The 12,318-nt window shown below is 53.5% G+C and overlaps 4 protein-coding genes across 4 annotated transcripts; 2 read left to right on the top strand and 2 right to left on the bottom strand.

Annotated features, from left to right (window-relative positions):
- Positions 1 to 1,820: 1,820 nt before the first annotated feature.
- Positions 1,821 to 2,627, top strand: CTAM01_03138 (riboflavin biosynthesis protein RibD domain-containing protein; the record flags this gene model as incomplete). The annotated part of the gene is made up of 1 exon (XM_060519175.1): positions 1,821 to 2,627. The coding sequence occupies one exon, from the start codon at positions 1,821 to 1,823 to the stop codon at positions 2,625 to 2,627; it is 807 nt and encodes a 268-aa protein (XP_060386174.1).
- A 380-nt stretch (positions 2,628 to 3,007) lies between these two features.
- CTAM01_03137 (NCS1 nucleoside transporter) lies at positions 3,008 to 4,732 on the bottom strand (the record flags this gene model as incomplete). Its single annotated transcript, XM_060519174.1, has 4 exons — positions 3,008 to 3,704; positions 3,753 to 4,154; positions 4,216 to 4,383; positions 4,446 to 4,732. 4 exons carry the CDS (start codon positions 4,730 to 4,732, stop codon positions 3,008 to 3,010), a joined length of 1,554 nt encoding a protein of 517 aa, XP_060386173.1.
- A 4,184-nt stretch (positions 4,733 to 8,916) lies between these two features.
- On the bottom strand, positions 8,917 to 10,903 carry CTAM01_03136 (cytochrome P450; the record flags this gene model as incomplete). The annotated part of the gene is made up of 9 exons (XM_060519173.1): positions 8,917 to 9,214; positions 9,299 to 9,379; positions 9,445 to 9,611; positions 9,666 to 9,809; positions 9,861 to 9,976; positions 10,041 to 10,189; positions 10,243 to 10,431; positions 10,500 to 10,632; positions 10,696 to 10,903. 9 exons carry the CDS (start codon positions 10,901 to 10,903, stop codon positions 8,917 to 8,919), a joined length of 1,485 nt encoding a protein of 494 aa, XP_060386172.1.
- Positions 10,904 to 11,933: 1,030 nt separating this feature from the next.
- On the top strand, positions 11,934 to 12,251 carry CTAM01_03135 (uncharacterized protein; the record flags this gene model as incomplete). The annotated part of the gene is made up of 1 exon (XM_060519172.1): positions 11,934 to 12,251. The coding sequence occupies one exon, from the start codon at positions 11,934 to 11,936 to the stop codon at positions 12,249 to 12,251; it is 318 nt and encodes a 105-aa protein (XP_060386171.1).
- Positions 12,252 to 12,318: the final 67 nt, after the last annotated feature.

Raw genomic sequence — 12,318 nt, 5'->3', positions numbered from 1 at the left:
GGGTGTTGGGTGTTGTTGGCCTGGGGCGCAACGTTGGAGATTGGAGAATTCGGAGAAAGAGAGGTCGTGTCTGTGTCGTCGCCAGGGCAGGCAGGTGCAAGATCCAATCATCCATCGTGACTGCCTCCTGTCTTTTACACACGCACACACACGCACACACACTCCAGTCTCCAGCAATCCAGGGCAGCACACTCCACCACCAGCACTTGCATCTTGCCCTTCCACCATTTCCCATGTCATCCAGCCCACCTCATCTTCAACCCGCACCCGCTTCACGAATCATCCAGGTCCAAGTCAACACCAACCCACATTATCAAAACTTCAGCTCCAAGTCCTTCACCTGCTTTGGATCTGCATTTGCACCTGCACCTGCACTTGCATAGTGGCACCGCATCTGCATCCTGCAATTGACATTGGCAATTGGCACTTCTGGCCCTCACCAACATTGCACTTGCAGCTGATTGATTGATTACCACAGTACCTTAGTTCCTCCCTTGTCTTCCCACCTTCCCGTCAACTTCACGCAACTTTGCCCGCACCCTCCGCTGCATGTCCCACACGAATAGCACTTGCATCGTCCAGCCCAAGTCCAACCCGTCTGGCTTTTTTTCTTCTCCCCTCTACCACGAAAATCACAACCAGACAAGTCATCCACCCACCCACTCCATCCTCTGACACAGAAACTGCTAGCTCACCTGAGTCAACTCATAAATCTCCTTCCGACGACGTGTTACTTGCACTGGTCGGAACAGACGCATCAACATCTCGCCTAAAACATTCTCCCGGCGTGTCGGCCTTTCTCTGTCATCCAGCTTGTTCGTGTCGTTGACAATCGATACCACATCGCGCCTGTCGTAGCCCTTGACTCAACCCGAGTGGTGGCAGTAGCAAGGACCATCTCTGCGGACAACTCTCCGCCGCACCTAGTCTATAGGGAAACGAAAGCCTTCGAATCAGATCACCAGGGCATCCACATCTTGCCGATCTCTCCTCAAGAGTCCAAAAGTACAAAACATCTCCAATCCTGTTTGGCTCGCCTCAGGACGGTACGAACACAGCCATAACTGTGTCGGGTACTCGCACTTGGTCACGGTACATCGACACAACTGTTGCCATCTTAGGCTCTCAGCCCCCCGCAACTCTGGTCATCAACCGCGCGTCTGCTCTCCTCTACCATAGCATCCTTGGCCATTACACCTCACTCAAGGTTTACCAAGGTGACAATCGTTGTCCGAGACGACAACGACCTCGATTGCCTCTTGCGGTCCTGCGACTGCTGACTTCAACAACGGCCCAGCCGTCCAAGTTGCTTGGAGTTCCTCCCGGCAGGCATCTGTAACCTTTTATCGTCCCAATAGTTGTAATACGTGCCCTTTTAGGGTTAGGCTTTATCACTCAAGCCTTCTGGAGGCCATTGGGTTTCGGGTCCTTGCTCAACTTCATCCCTACTACTTCCAGCCATCAGTCAACTGACTGGTGAGCCTGCTTCGCCGACCATCTACCTTAGTCAATGAGCCAGTATCGCCGCTGTGCAAAGATCCTAATTCTTGGCAAGGAAAGCATAGCCAGCGATACTGCTTCTCAGACCGCCCTTTCGATAAGCAGTCTACCTTGATCGCCGTTGGCAGTCTGAACAGGGACAACAGTCTAGGCTTCGAGACGACTAGGGGGCACCTAGCCAGTACTGCGATAGCCATAGCATCACCTCGTGCGCTACGCAGGGAGTTGTTACTTGCGTAAACCCGTATCCGTACGTGCAACCCTCTTGGTTCTCGGAGCAATTCGCCCTTCTGCCCACGGAAAAGGCCACTTCAACGACAATGGCGGAAACTCTGCAGATCCCGGGCCCAGACGTGGCCTGGTTGGCTCCTCGTCTACCGTCAGAATCTGCCATCCAGTCAGCGAGATCCCAGGGCCGTCCGTTTGTTACTCTGACATTTGCAACATCACTGGATTCTTCCCTTTCCCTCGCCCCTGGTGTGCGTACGCGCCTTTCGGGTTCCGAGTCCAAGGCTATGACACACCATCTTCGTCGTCACCATGCCGCCATTCTCGTTGGCGTTGGGACTGTCCTCGCCGATGATCCAGGCTTGAACTGCCGCATCCACGGTGCAAATCTCGACGCCCAGCCACGCCCCATTGTCTTGGATCCTCGTGGCCGATGGGACTTCACCGAACGCAGCAAAGTTTTCGAAGTCGCCCGCGCCAACAACGGCTTGGCACCATTTGTGCTCGTTGGCCCGTCTGCCGTCAATCCGGAAAGAAAGGCAATCCTGGAAGCCCATGGCGGTAAATTCGTCGTCCTCGAACCTCAGACGACCGAATCGCGATTCGATTGGCCTTCCATTCTCTCTGCTCTTCACGCCGAAGGTCTGGAAAGCGTCATGATCGAAGGCGGCGGGCATGTGATCAACTCGCTTCTTGACCCTGCTTACCATTGCCTCGTTGATAGAGTCATCGTAACTATTGCGCCCACTTGGCTTGGACGCGGCGGTGTTGTTGTGTCTCCCGACCGAGTCCAGAATACCGAGGGCATGCCTGTGCCAGCCGCCAGGCTCACAGATGTTGCTTGGCACCAGTTTGGTGAAGACATAGTTCTCTCCGGTCAACCAAGTCTAGACACCTAGGTAATTGTTCCCCTTTCGACTGAGTGGCACGGCCAATGGAAGTGGCCATCAGCTCATACTAGCCAGGCTCCCGATCAAATCTGGTGATGCAAGCGGCAAGCCTCAGAGGCCGACATGGAGGACTATAACTGGCCGATCACCATTGAAGGTTTAAGCAAGAAGCCGCCGCCGCGACGCACCCGCCGTATTGCCTAAGAAACTGTGCCATTGTTGGTCAACTGTCGAAACTGCCCTATTCCGTCGGGACCCTGCAGATATCAACATGCCCCTGCTTTTCCCCCACTGGGGCGCTTAACGAAAAATACGGTCTATCATACCTCGCTTGCCTGGATATATCCCCCCTTTTCTTCTTTACTCTGCCGCTCGAACATCTGGCCGCCCTAGACGTGTCCTCGCTTCCTGATTTCCAGCCATCTCAAGGGTGCATAGGAAATTGCCGTCAGAACAAACGCGGACTCGAAGCCTATATCTCCGGTCACTCTCGCGATCGGACCAGTGTACCAGGCCTGATCCATCCCTGGTATGATGAGCCCGAAGCTCAGCAGGCTCGCTCCAAGGGCAGCGAGTCCGGAAGGCAATAGTCGGGCAACGTTCCACGCTGCAGGGTCGTACGAGCTGTAGTTCATTCGACGGAACAACACTAGTTCTTCAATAATGACAGCGTCGAAGCAGCCGGCCCAGTAACCGATCAAGCCCAAGAAGTTCTCGAGAGAATCGGCCCACGACTCAGCAGCGCGAATTGCCATGGGAATCATGATTCCGAGCGCAACGACGACAAAGACAATGCGAGGGACCTTTGTGAAGACCGGGAGCATCTGCTGCATACAGAGAGCAACGGAGTACATGGACGTCGCGATGTTGCCGATCACGCTCAGTGCGAGGACAACCAGTACGAATTTGCCAAAGCCGCCAGCAGGAGCCAACATAGCTGCCATGACGCCGCCAATGCCATACGTGTCCCATCCCAACTTCCATTCGGGGACATTGTTGAGAGCACCTCCAATCGCCGCTCCTAAGATAAGCAGCGGGACAGAGGGTGTCAAGATCCCGAGGTATATGTAGGAAAAGATCCTGAACCTGATTATTGTCAGCAGTGTAGCTAACCTGAAAATAGGCATTGCTCACTTGGTTGTCTTGTTGGGGTTGTGGTACGCAGTGAAGTCCGATGCAGTACCGCCAAAGGTTATGAAGTAACCGGCCATCAGACCTCCGTAGTTGAGTATCTGAGCTGTTGTTGGAGGCGACGTCTCGGCCTGTTTCCACAGATGTTTCCCACCGCAACCTACGGCTATGACAATTGCAACGAGGTTCGGAAGCCATTGCCAGCGTTCCCACATGTGGAGCGCGCGATACCCAATGAACGAAGCTGCAAAGCTTACAAGGCAGGCGATGACGATCCCGATCTTGACATCAATGTGTCCCGGGTTAACGGCCGCGAGAGTTTGGCCGCCAACAATCGAAGACGAGAGAGAGAATCCGGTCACAGTCGCGGCGTTGAGAAGGAGAGGAATGCCCACAAGATAGTATCTGAACCATCCGAATCGTCAGTTTGCGCGACAAGTTATTCTTCACAGAGATATCGACTTACCCAAACGAATACCTAGCTTGGACAAGCTGCCTGAGTCCGGTATGCGAGCCAGCGATGCCCATGAATGCTGGAGGCACACAGGTCAACAAAGCGAAGAAGACGATGACCAGTGAGGCATCCCTCAGACTCAGTCCGAGCTGAGCTGTGGCTAAGGCGCCGGTTGGGATCCTAACGCCGGTATCAGCAAAACAAAAGTCTCCAGCCTCCTTGGGATTGTTGAAAGCACTTACGGCAATAAGCAAAGCAGACTTGTGAAGAAAACGGTGAAGAGATTGCTGTAGTTGGTATTGGTCCGCTCATTGAGAGGTACTGGTTGGATCCCGTTTTCCTCAACGCCAGCATCTAATAGCCGCTGATACCACTTCGGATTTCTTTTCGTCTCCGTCCGGTCTTGATCGCCATCTTGGACGGTCAGCAAATGGGTGATGCCGCCATGACCTTTCGAGACAGGAGGCTGACTCTCCATATCGTACGTGTCAACCTGATCCTTCAGCGTGATCGAGGTTCGGGATGACATGATAGCGGTTCTTGGATGCGGGATTAAGGGGACGTATGGGCGGCTGTCACCTGCACTGATCCTTTTGCGGTATCCCTGGCGAAGTGAGCACCGAATTTGGACCTTTGCGGAAGCTGGCCAACCACTCCTGGAAGTTACGCCCAGAAGCACGCAGCCTTGGGAATCGATTGGGGAGCAAGTCGAGATTGGGCAGCCTTAACCGACTGAGGGCACTTTGTCGAAGCGGGGGAGCTCCCGAAAACCCGACTTTTTGGTTCTTGGAGAATAAATCGTCTTTCTCCACGAGCTTCCGGTCCTCGGTGGATGAAGAAGAAAGCCTTTATCGTCTCGAAAAATAAAAAGGCAGGACCGACGCCGCGGCCAGAGTAGTGAATGCCCCCTCGCAACAGACACGTAGAGGGAAGGAGGTCGGGAGCCTCTTGCCGCAATGTTGGAAAGAGTCTGTATATTCGGTGTATTCGGCCCGGGCTGAGGCGGACCCAGGCGGTCGTGCCTGTTTCCACGGGTATTGTAATGGGGTTCGATTGACAACTGTAGGCAAAGCAGGACCAGATGGGCGACAACCATCCGAAAAGACTTGTTGCAGGAGTCGAAGAGTACAGTTGACGCAAATGAATCGACGACGAGCGGACAGACATTGGCCCTTGGATTTGTCTCCTGGCCTCGGGGGTGATGCACAGTTTGTGCAATATGGAAGGCAGTACGGAGTACAGCAAGCAACAGCAACAGTGTCAGCGGCTCTGACAGGCGATGATGGCCCAGATTGGCGACAATATTTAACGTTGGGATTACGAATCGCCCGTATGCAAGCTCTCGCCCTCCGAAACGGCTCGAGTCATCGTTATGCTTACGAACGGTCGAAGGTCATTCCTTGATATGACGATCCCAACCCCCCAACAGCAGCAGCACCAGCAGCAGCTACAGTTCGAAAGCACCGTTTCGCTCCAAAGGTTAAAGGAAGCGGACGGAAGAGCCAACCGGGACAAGGGGGGGGGCGGCATGGGGGGAAAAGATGGGAGCGAGCATGGATGAGGGGTGGAGTTGCAGAGAACGAGCGAGGGTTGTGAAGGGAACTGGACTGCAACTCCCAGCGGATTGTTCCCAAGAGCCAAGACAACGGGTATCATTACTCCACGAGCTGCTATACTTTCATTTCCACAACTACACAAATTTTATTTGCAATCCATCTCTCTCCCAAGGCTTCTTTCGGGGTTTCCACGCCAGTCTTACCACCGCTACGGTACCCATCCCGAGTTAATCCCAATTGGGGGGTTGCTTCGTCAAGCGCGAAACAGATGGGGAAAGAAAGCAGCTTTTTTAGTGAGGGGCAACTTGCAAGAGTGTGTCAAAACGTCACTGTGGGAGTCTGGCCGGTGCCGGAAGGATTTTTGGGGAAGAGCCCGAAGGGGAGGGACGAAAGGGCTGAAGCCCAAAGTCCAAGTGCAGAGGGGACGGACGGGAGCGAACAAGCAAAAAGGAAGCAAAAAAAATGGCCAAGCTCTGAATTGGGTTTTGCTTGCGTGGGAATTATGATTGAGTTGCTTTCTAAAGCACCTCACAGAATCCCCGTCACCTCCTGCCCCCCGTCCGTCCACTCCATTCCTCATCTACCTGGTCCAAGCTGCCTTACCTCGTCCTCACATTCAAAGACCTTGCCAGCTTGCCTACCTACCTCAAGGTGACTTGAGCTGCCTTAGCTGCCCAAGGTGGTGGTGACCTGACTCTGCAACTCAAGGCTCCCTTCTCAAGCTGCTCCTCACATGAGCTCACATGAGGTGTGTGTTGGAGTAAGCGAATAATCCAATGCAAGCCTCGTCGATTTGGGGTACGGGGTAGCCTACCTATATCGAGGAAAGGAAAGCAAGGCACTACCTACCTAATTACCCACAGACAGCCTCCCAAGTTCACGACGAAAGAAGAGTAATTAGGTTCCCGCCTATGTTAGTGTCAGCCTGGCGGTCGATCAACAAGTCCGCAAACGCCGCCGTTCTTCACTTGTTAGGGTTGTTTTTTCCTAGTGCCTGACCTTCAGCCCGTCTCATCCCACCGCCGCCGCTGCTTTGGGTGATACGGCGTAGAGTTCGCACCATCAAGCGCACCGTCAAACGCACCGTGGCACATTGGCACATTCCTAACTGCCTTACCGTAGTAGCCCCAAGTCGTCGGGTTCCTTCGTCCGGTCTTGGCGGCATTCTGGAATTCTTCTCCCGCCGGTTTTGGCCGTGCTGTTGCAATGGAGCCTGATCGGTGTCTCCTTCCTTGTGCTTTCACTTATTCATTGTCGCTTGAAATCCGCTTGTCGGACTGTCTCACGGTCTTGCCGCACGTGCCTGCAACGCCCGACGGCACTTCTTATCAGCTCGACGGACTGCCCGGGCCAAGCAAAGCTGCCTGTATAGGTGTAGCATTCACCAAAACTCTGACAGCTCAAGACCCTGTCACCTAGTACATCTCCCTCGGAACGAGATACACTTGCCGGGTTGACCAGCCTCTAGTCCTTGCAGGCTAGGACTCGGCTCGAGCGGACAGCTTCGGTGACCGTCAGGCCAAGCCCAGTAAAAGAAATTTTCGTCTTTTGCGGTCAGGTATTATTAGTCGCGCTGCTTCGCGCATCAAGTGATTGAGAAGTCTGCGACGGCGTGCTGAGCTTGTACGGCTATGACTTCCTCCGGGCCGTCACGATAGCCATTACGCAGAAGTCGCGTCTTCACTATCCTTGGCCGACGTCAAATGTGTGCAAGCAAGCTATCAGCTGCATCTGCGTCCCGTTTAGGCAAAGGAAACGAACCCCGAGTTCCCGTAATGGTGGGCGGATGGTCAATAGCGTCGCGCCTGGACTTCAGCCCCCAAGGGAGGATCGGGGGGCTTGATCCCAGTCCATCGCGTGGCTCATGACTTGCGATGATTCCTTTGATACGGCGGATTTGGCGTAATTCCAGATCTAAGTCGTTGCATCGCGGCTGGCGATCCAGATCTTTCCATGCAGGAAGAGCCTTTCCTTCCCGCTCTTTTCCACTTCCGCGAGTCGTGACCCTGTCGATAGGGCATCTCGAAAACCCTCACAATAGTATCGCAGCAGCCAGTGCTGAGTGGCAGCTTCATGCGGTGCGAGCCTGAAGGTTTGGTGCGTTTCGACTATTGAGACACTGCTAGCACAGGACATTGTGTAGTCTGCCCGCTGCCTGCCACGTTTTCGACGCGGACATCGGGTCATTGACTTACTGCGTGATGCCTCGTGGAATCTCTCCTTCCTACCGTCACAAAGATTCTACTCCTTGCCACGTTTTTCTCCCTGCCGTCAGGGTTTGGATGGAGGGTGACATGGCTTATGCAGTGGTTTGACACGGGACGAATAACGTCGCTCAAAACGCTTGTGTACATGACTCTCCAAGCGCTCGTTATCCTCTTCACCGTAACGTCGAGTGACGGTTCACACAAGATGAAAACTCATCCCCGTCATGCGTTCTCATGGAGAAGTTGGATACGTTGAGTTGGGGCCAAGAGATATTTCTTTCTTGGTGGTGGGCAAAGCTCCAATCAGACTCGTCTCGGGGCGGATCCGGACCCTCGTTGAGAGGAGCCCTGACGCAGGCTTGATATGACTGCAGCCCGTCCTTCTGAAGTTGATAAGATCGACAAAAGAAAATGGCAAAACCCCTACGTCTAGGAGAAGTTCCGGATGACAAAATCCCATTTTTTCAGAATCCTGTTCAGAAATGGTGTCAGGCTCCGCATTATTGACGTGGACGTGGCTCCTCCAGTCGGTCCAGATGCAACATCGGCTATGTTGGCTTCAACAATTGTTCATTTGGTTTTCCTTGACTTGGCTACGAAAAGCAGCCGTCGCTGAGAGTAAGGTCTTGAACCTCAAAGCCACGACTTACTCAGTCGTCATTTAGATGCAAGGAATTTCCTATGCGTACTTTGAATGTCCAGGTTCCCCCTCGAAATCGACTGTGCACGGTTTCATCAACCCGAAGCCTAAAAGCTTAGTAAATGTGTGTTGGCATGAGGGCTAGACCGCCTCACTTTGTCTTTTGCTCTTCAAGAAGAGACCGACTGTCGCAGCAACTCCTGTGCCCTTTGGCTGCGTGGTATTATGGAGCATTCAAAATGTTCCGGATGACTAGCGGTTTGACGTCAGAATTCTAAAAGTTTTGACACTTATGGAGCAGCACACAAACTCACCAGGTTCCACCATTGGTGAAGGCAATCTTGGGCTCCATGACTTGGCCGTCTGGTCCGACTTTCTTACCAATCTTGAGAGTGGCAAGCATTGTTGCAACTGCTATCCAGACACTGTTGTCTGCCAGGAAGCGTCCAACGCAGACTCGGCGTCCAAAGCCAAACTGGCCAAGTGGCAAGGGCTCACCATGGCCTCCAGAAGACTCTGGTTGATATCTGTCCGGGTTGAAAGACTTGGGGTCCTTGTACACCCGCTCGTCCTGAGTCATTGCGCTTGAATTGAAGAAGACAATAGACCTGGGGAAAGCAGTCAGTACTTCCTTCTAGAAGCATGCAGCTTTTCGGCCCGTTGAGGGGTGAAAGGGGGGCAAGTGAACCTACCCTTTAGGGATGAACATGCCGTTATAGACGTCGTTCTCAAGAGATTTGTGGGGAATTCCTAACGGTGCCAATGGTGACCATCTGTTTCTTTCTCGTCAGAAGCTATCCCACGTGGGTCTCGACCTGAGTAGCAAGAGGAAGCTTACCGGTAGACTTCCTGAACGATATGGTCAATGTATGGGAGGGATGGCCTGTCTGAAAGATCGGGCAGTCTACCGAGCCCAACCACGCGCTCGATGCAGGCCTGCGCTTTTTCTTGAATCTCAGGATGGAGAACCATGTTCAAAACAAAGACGACCATGGTGGCCCAAGTCTGGTGCAAGTCAGAGTCAGCAGTGTATCAAATATCAGAGAGGAGCAAAGTTACCGTATCGGCCCCTGCGATGAAGATGGCGCCTGCTGCTCCCTTGATGTCGTCAAGTGTCCATTCATTGTCGAGTCCTCTCTTGGCGTTGGAGGAATAGGTTTCCAATAACCTATGTGCGAAGGAAGGGCTGTCCTTGCCGCGAGCCTTGACTTGTTAGTGCTGCGGGCATGGACTTGACTAGGAGCATACACTCACCAACTCTTCCTGCGCAACAGCAAATGGAACGTCATGCAACTTGCGTATAGCCCATCCCCATTCTCGCGCGAATTTCAGCGACCAGTCTCGAACTAGCCAGACGGGCAAATGACGAGCTAGAACAAAGGCCAACGTTACTAAAAGAGTGAGGGTTGGAATTGTGTTGCATCCGTAACTTACCAGGGGGAAAGATGTCGACGATGCTGTTGGCGGGTGCACCACCATTTCCAGTTGCGTACATGGCATCTTGGGCAATCTTGACGTACGGGTCGTTATCCTCATGAACGTCAACTCCATAGCTCACTTTGAGGACGATAGCAACGGCGAATCTGGAATGGTCAGCTACGTATCAACAGTCAGCCAAAGCCTAGAAGCGGTTCACCTTTTGATGGACATTTGCCAGCTGTCAGGGTTGCTGACGATGCCATGAACGGATTTGCGGGCCTCGGCGACCTGCAGAGGGTACCACTGCCGGACATTGGTGTTACTGAAAGTGGTCTGCAGCAGCTTTCGGTGCATCTGCCAGCGGGGTCCGAAGGGCAGGAAGGTCAGCGTCTTGCCCCAGCCCATGCTAAGGAGGGGACAGCCTGCATCAGCATGCCGACAAGATAGCTCAGGGTCGAAGTCGGGGCGACTTACACCTCAAACAGAGTGAATCTGGGTCTGTCACAGTAGTTGGCCCCCCTACGATCGAGAAGATCCTTGGCAGCCTCGACACTGTTAAGCACCACGATGGATTGGCCGAGAGATTTGACGTGAATGACATCCGAGTCTATTATCACGTTAGTCGCGAAGAACTCTCAAAGAGGTGTATAGAGGGAGAAAGCAGACTCACCATACTTTCTTGCCCACTCTGCGTATGTTTGGGCAGTGTTCTGTTTGGGTATAACACGGAGGTGGCCAAGGAGAAACTCGCCCGGCGGACCCGGAGGTAATGGCGGATGGCCCCATGATGACCGCGGTCTTATCAAGATGAGGAGGACTACAATAGCTACACAAGCGGCTGTTGTAGTCCATGCTGAGGTGCTTTGGGTCGAGTCCATTGGAATTGTGAAGTTGGACAAGTCGAAGTTGTTGGGGTTAAGGGTCCGAGTCCACCAGCAAGAAAGGCAAGAGGAGTCCGGTGATGTGATTCCGGACAAACTTGCAACGAGCACAGAGGCTCTAGAATAAGGTAAAGAGCTGTTTTGAAGTCGGAAACAGACATCCAGCAAAGGAGAACCGTCGAAGGTGAATGAAGTCGACGCTAAGGGCATGGAGCTTGGGCAACCGGTGAATAGGAAGCCGCTTATTCGTGAAAGACACGGGAAGAAGGCGGCCATCTGGGTCTAGGACATGGGCCTTGCCTACTTGGTCCAGGAGCGCATAAGAGTGCAGTGTCGTGTGTCGTGTGTCGAGCAATGGAAGGTGGAAGCCTTCCAGGATGGGAGACGGGGCAAGCACCTCTCCACTGATGACTGGAGGCAGAAATGGGAGAGAGAGCAGGAGCGTGCCTACCTTACGTTGAGAGACAGGCAGAGGCAGATGGGTAGTGAGGTAGTGGAAGGTAAGGGAAGGAAGGTACTTCTGTGACATAGAAAGGGAAGGCACGTCGCAAGTCACTCGTTCTCTTCTTGCCTTCTCTTGATTTTGCTTTTCCCGAGCAGTTTCTTGAGTTGTTCAGGACGTTGGTGTTTGCTCTCGGTCTCTTTTGCTCTTTCCCATTCCGTCTCTGTCCCTTCACACACGCTGTCTCTCTCAAATAAGTCATTCATCCCATCTTGACCCAACAACATCTACACTTTTTCCTCCACACACACACCCACACATAGACACACAGACTCAGACACACACACATACGCACGCCGCACTCGCTTTCCACACCAACACAACCCCGGCCTGGACCTAGGCATGACGGCGCGCCAAATGCAGCATGGCGTGGCGGGCGTGGGAGACAATAGGGGATCGAGTCTAACGGTATGCCGTATGCACCCTCAAAGTCTAATCCGGCGTAATGTCGTTCACTTCCACGTGTCGAACAGAACGAAACAAACGGTCGGTTCAAGCCGGCGCCCAAACCGGCGGTGTCAGCGGATGCCGAGTGCTGCACGGCAAGAACAGCGCAGCCATTCCGCCCATGGCGCCGAAAAGATGGCTGCTGCTCTAGCACTCTTTCATCTAGGCAGCGGAGGGGAGGCCGAGATTTGTTTGCTGGGTAAGGTACGGAGTACGGACGGGGATATCGAAGGTCCAGACTCTTCTCTCTCTCCCGTCTACGGAGCAAGGCTTCCATGGGTGGCTCCCCAGCAGCTGAAGATCCCGCCCGTCTCGGCGGACGTCCGGTGGCTGGTGGATGGACTGGAACTTCTGGAACTTCTGGAAGGTCTAGGAATGGACGGCAAGACAACCTGACAGGTTCCATTGCAACACCCGATCGGATTGAGCATGAACGGTACGGGTACGGAGTAAGGGGGTCGGA

Source organism: Colletotrichum tamarilloi (genome assembly GCF_030869305.1).
Source record: "Colletotrichum tamarilloi strain Tom-12 chromosome Unknown Scaffold_7.1, whole genome shotgun sequence".
Lineage (NCBI taxonomy): Eukaryota > Fungi > Ascomycota > Sordariomycetes > Glomerellales > Glomerellaceae > Colletotrichum > Colletotrichum tamarilloi.
The sequence above is the reverse complement of the archived record's forward strand: the minus strand, read 5'-3'. Positions and strand labels throughout refer to the sequence as shown.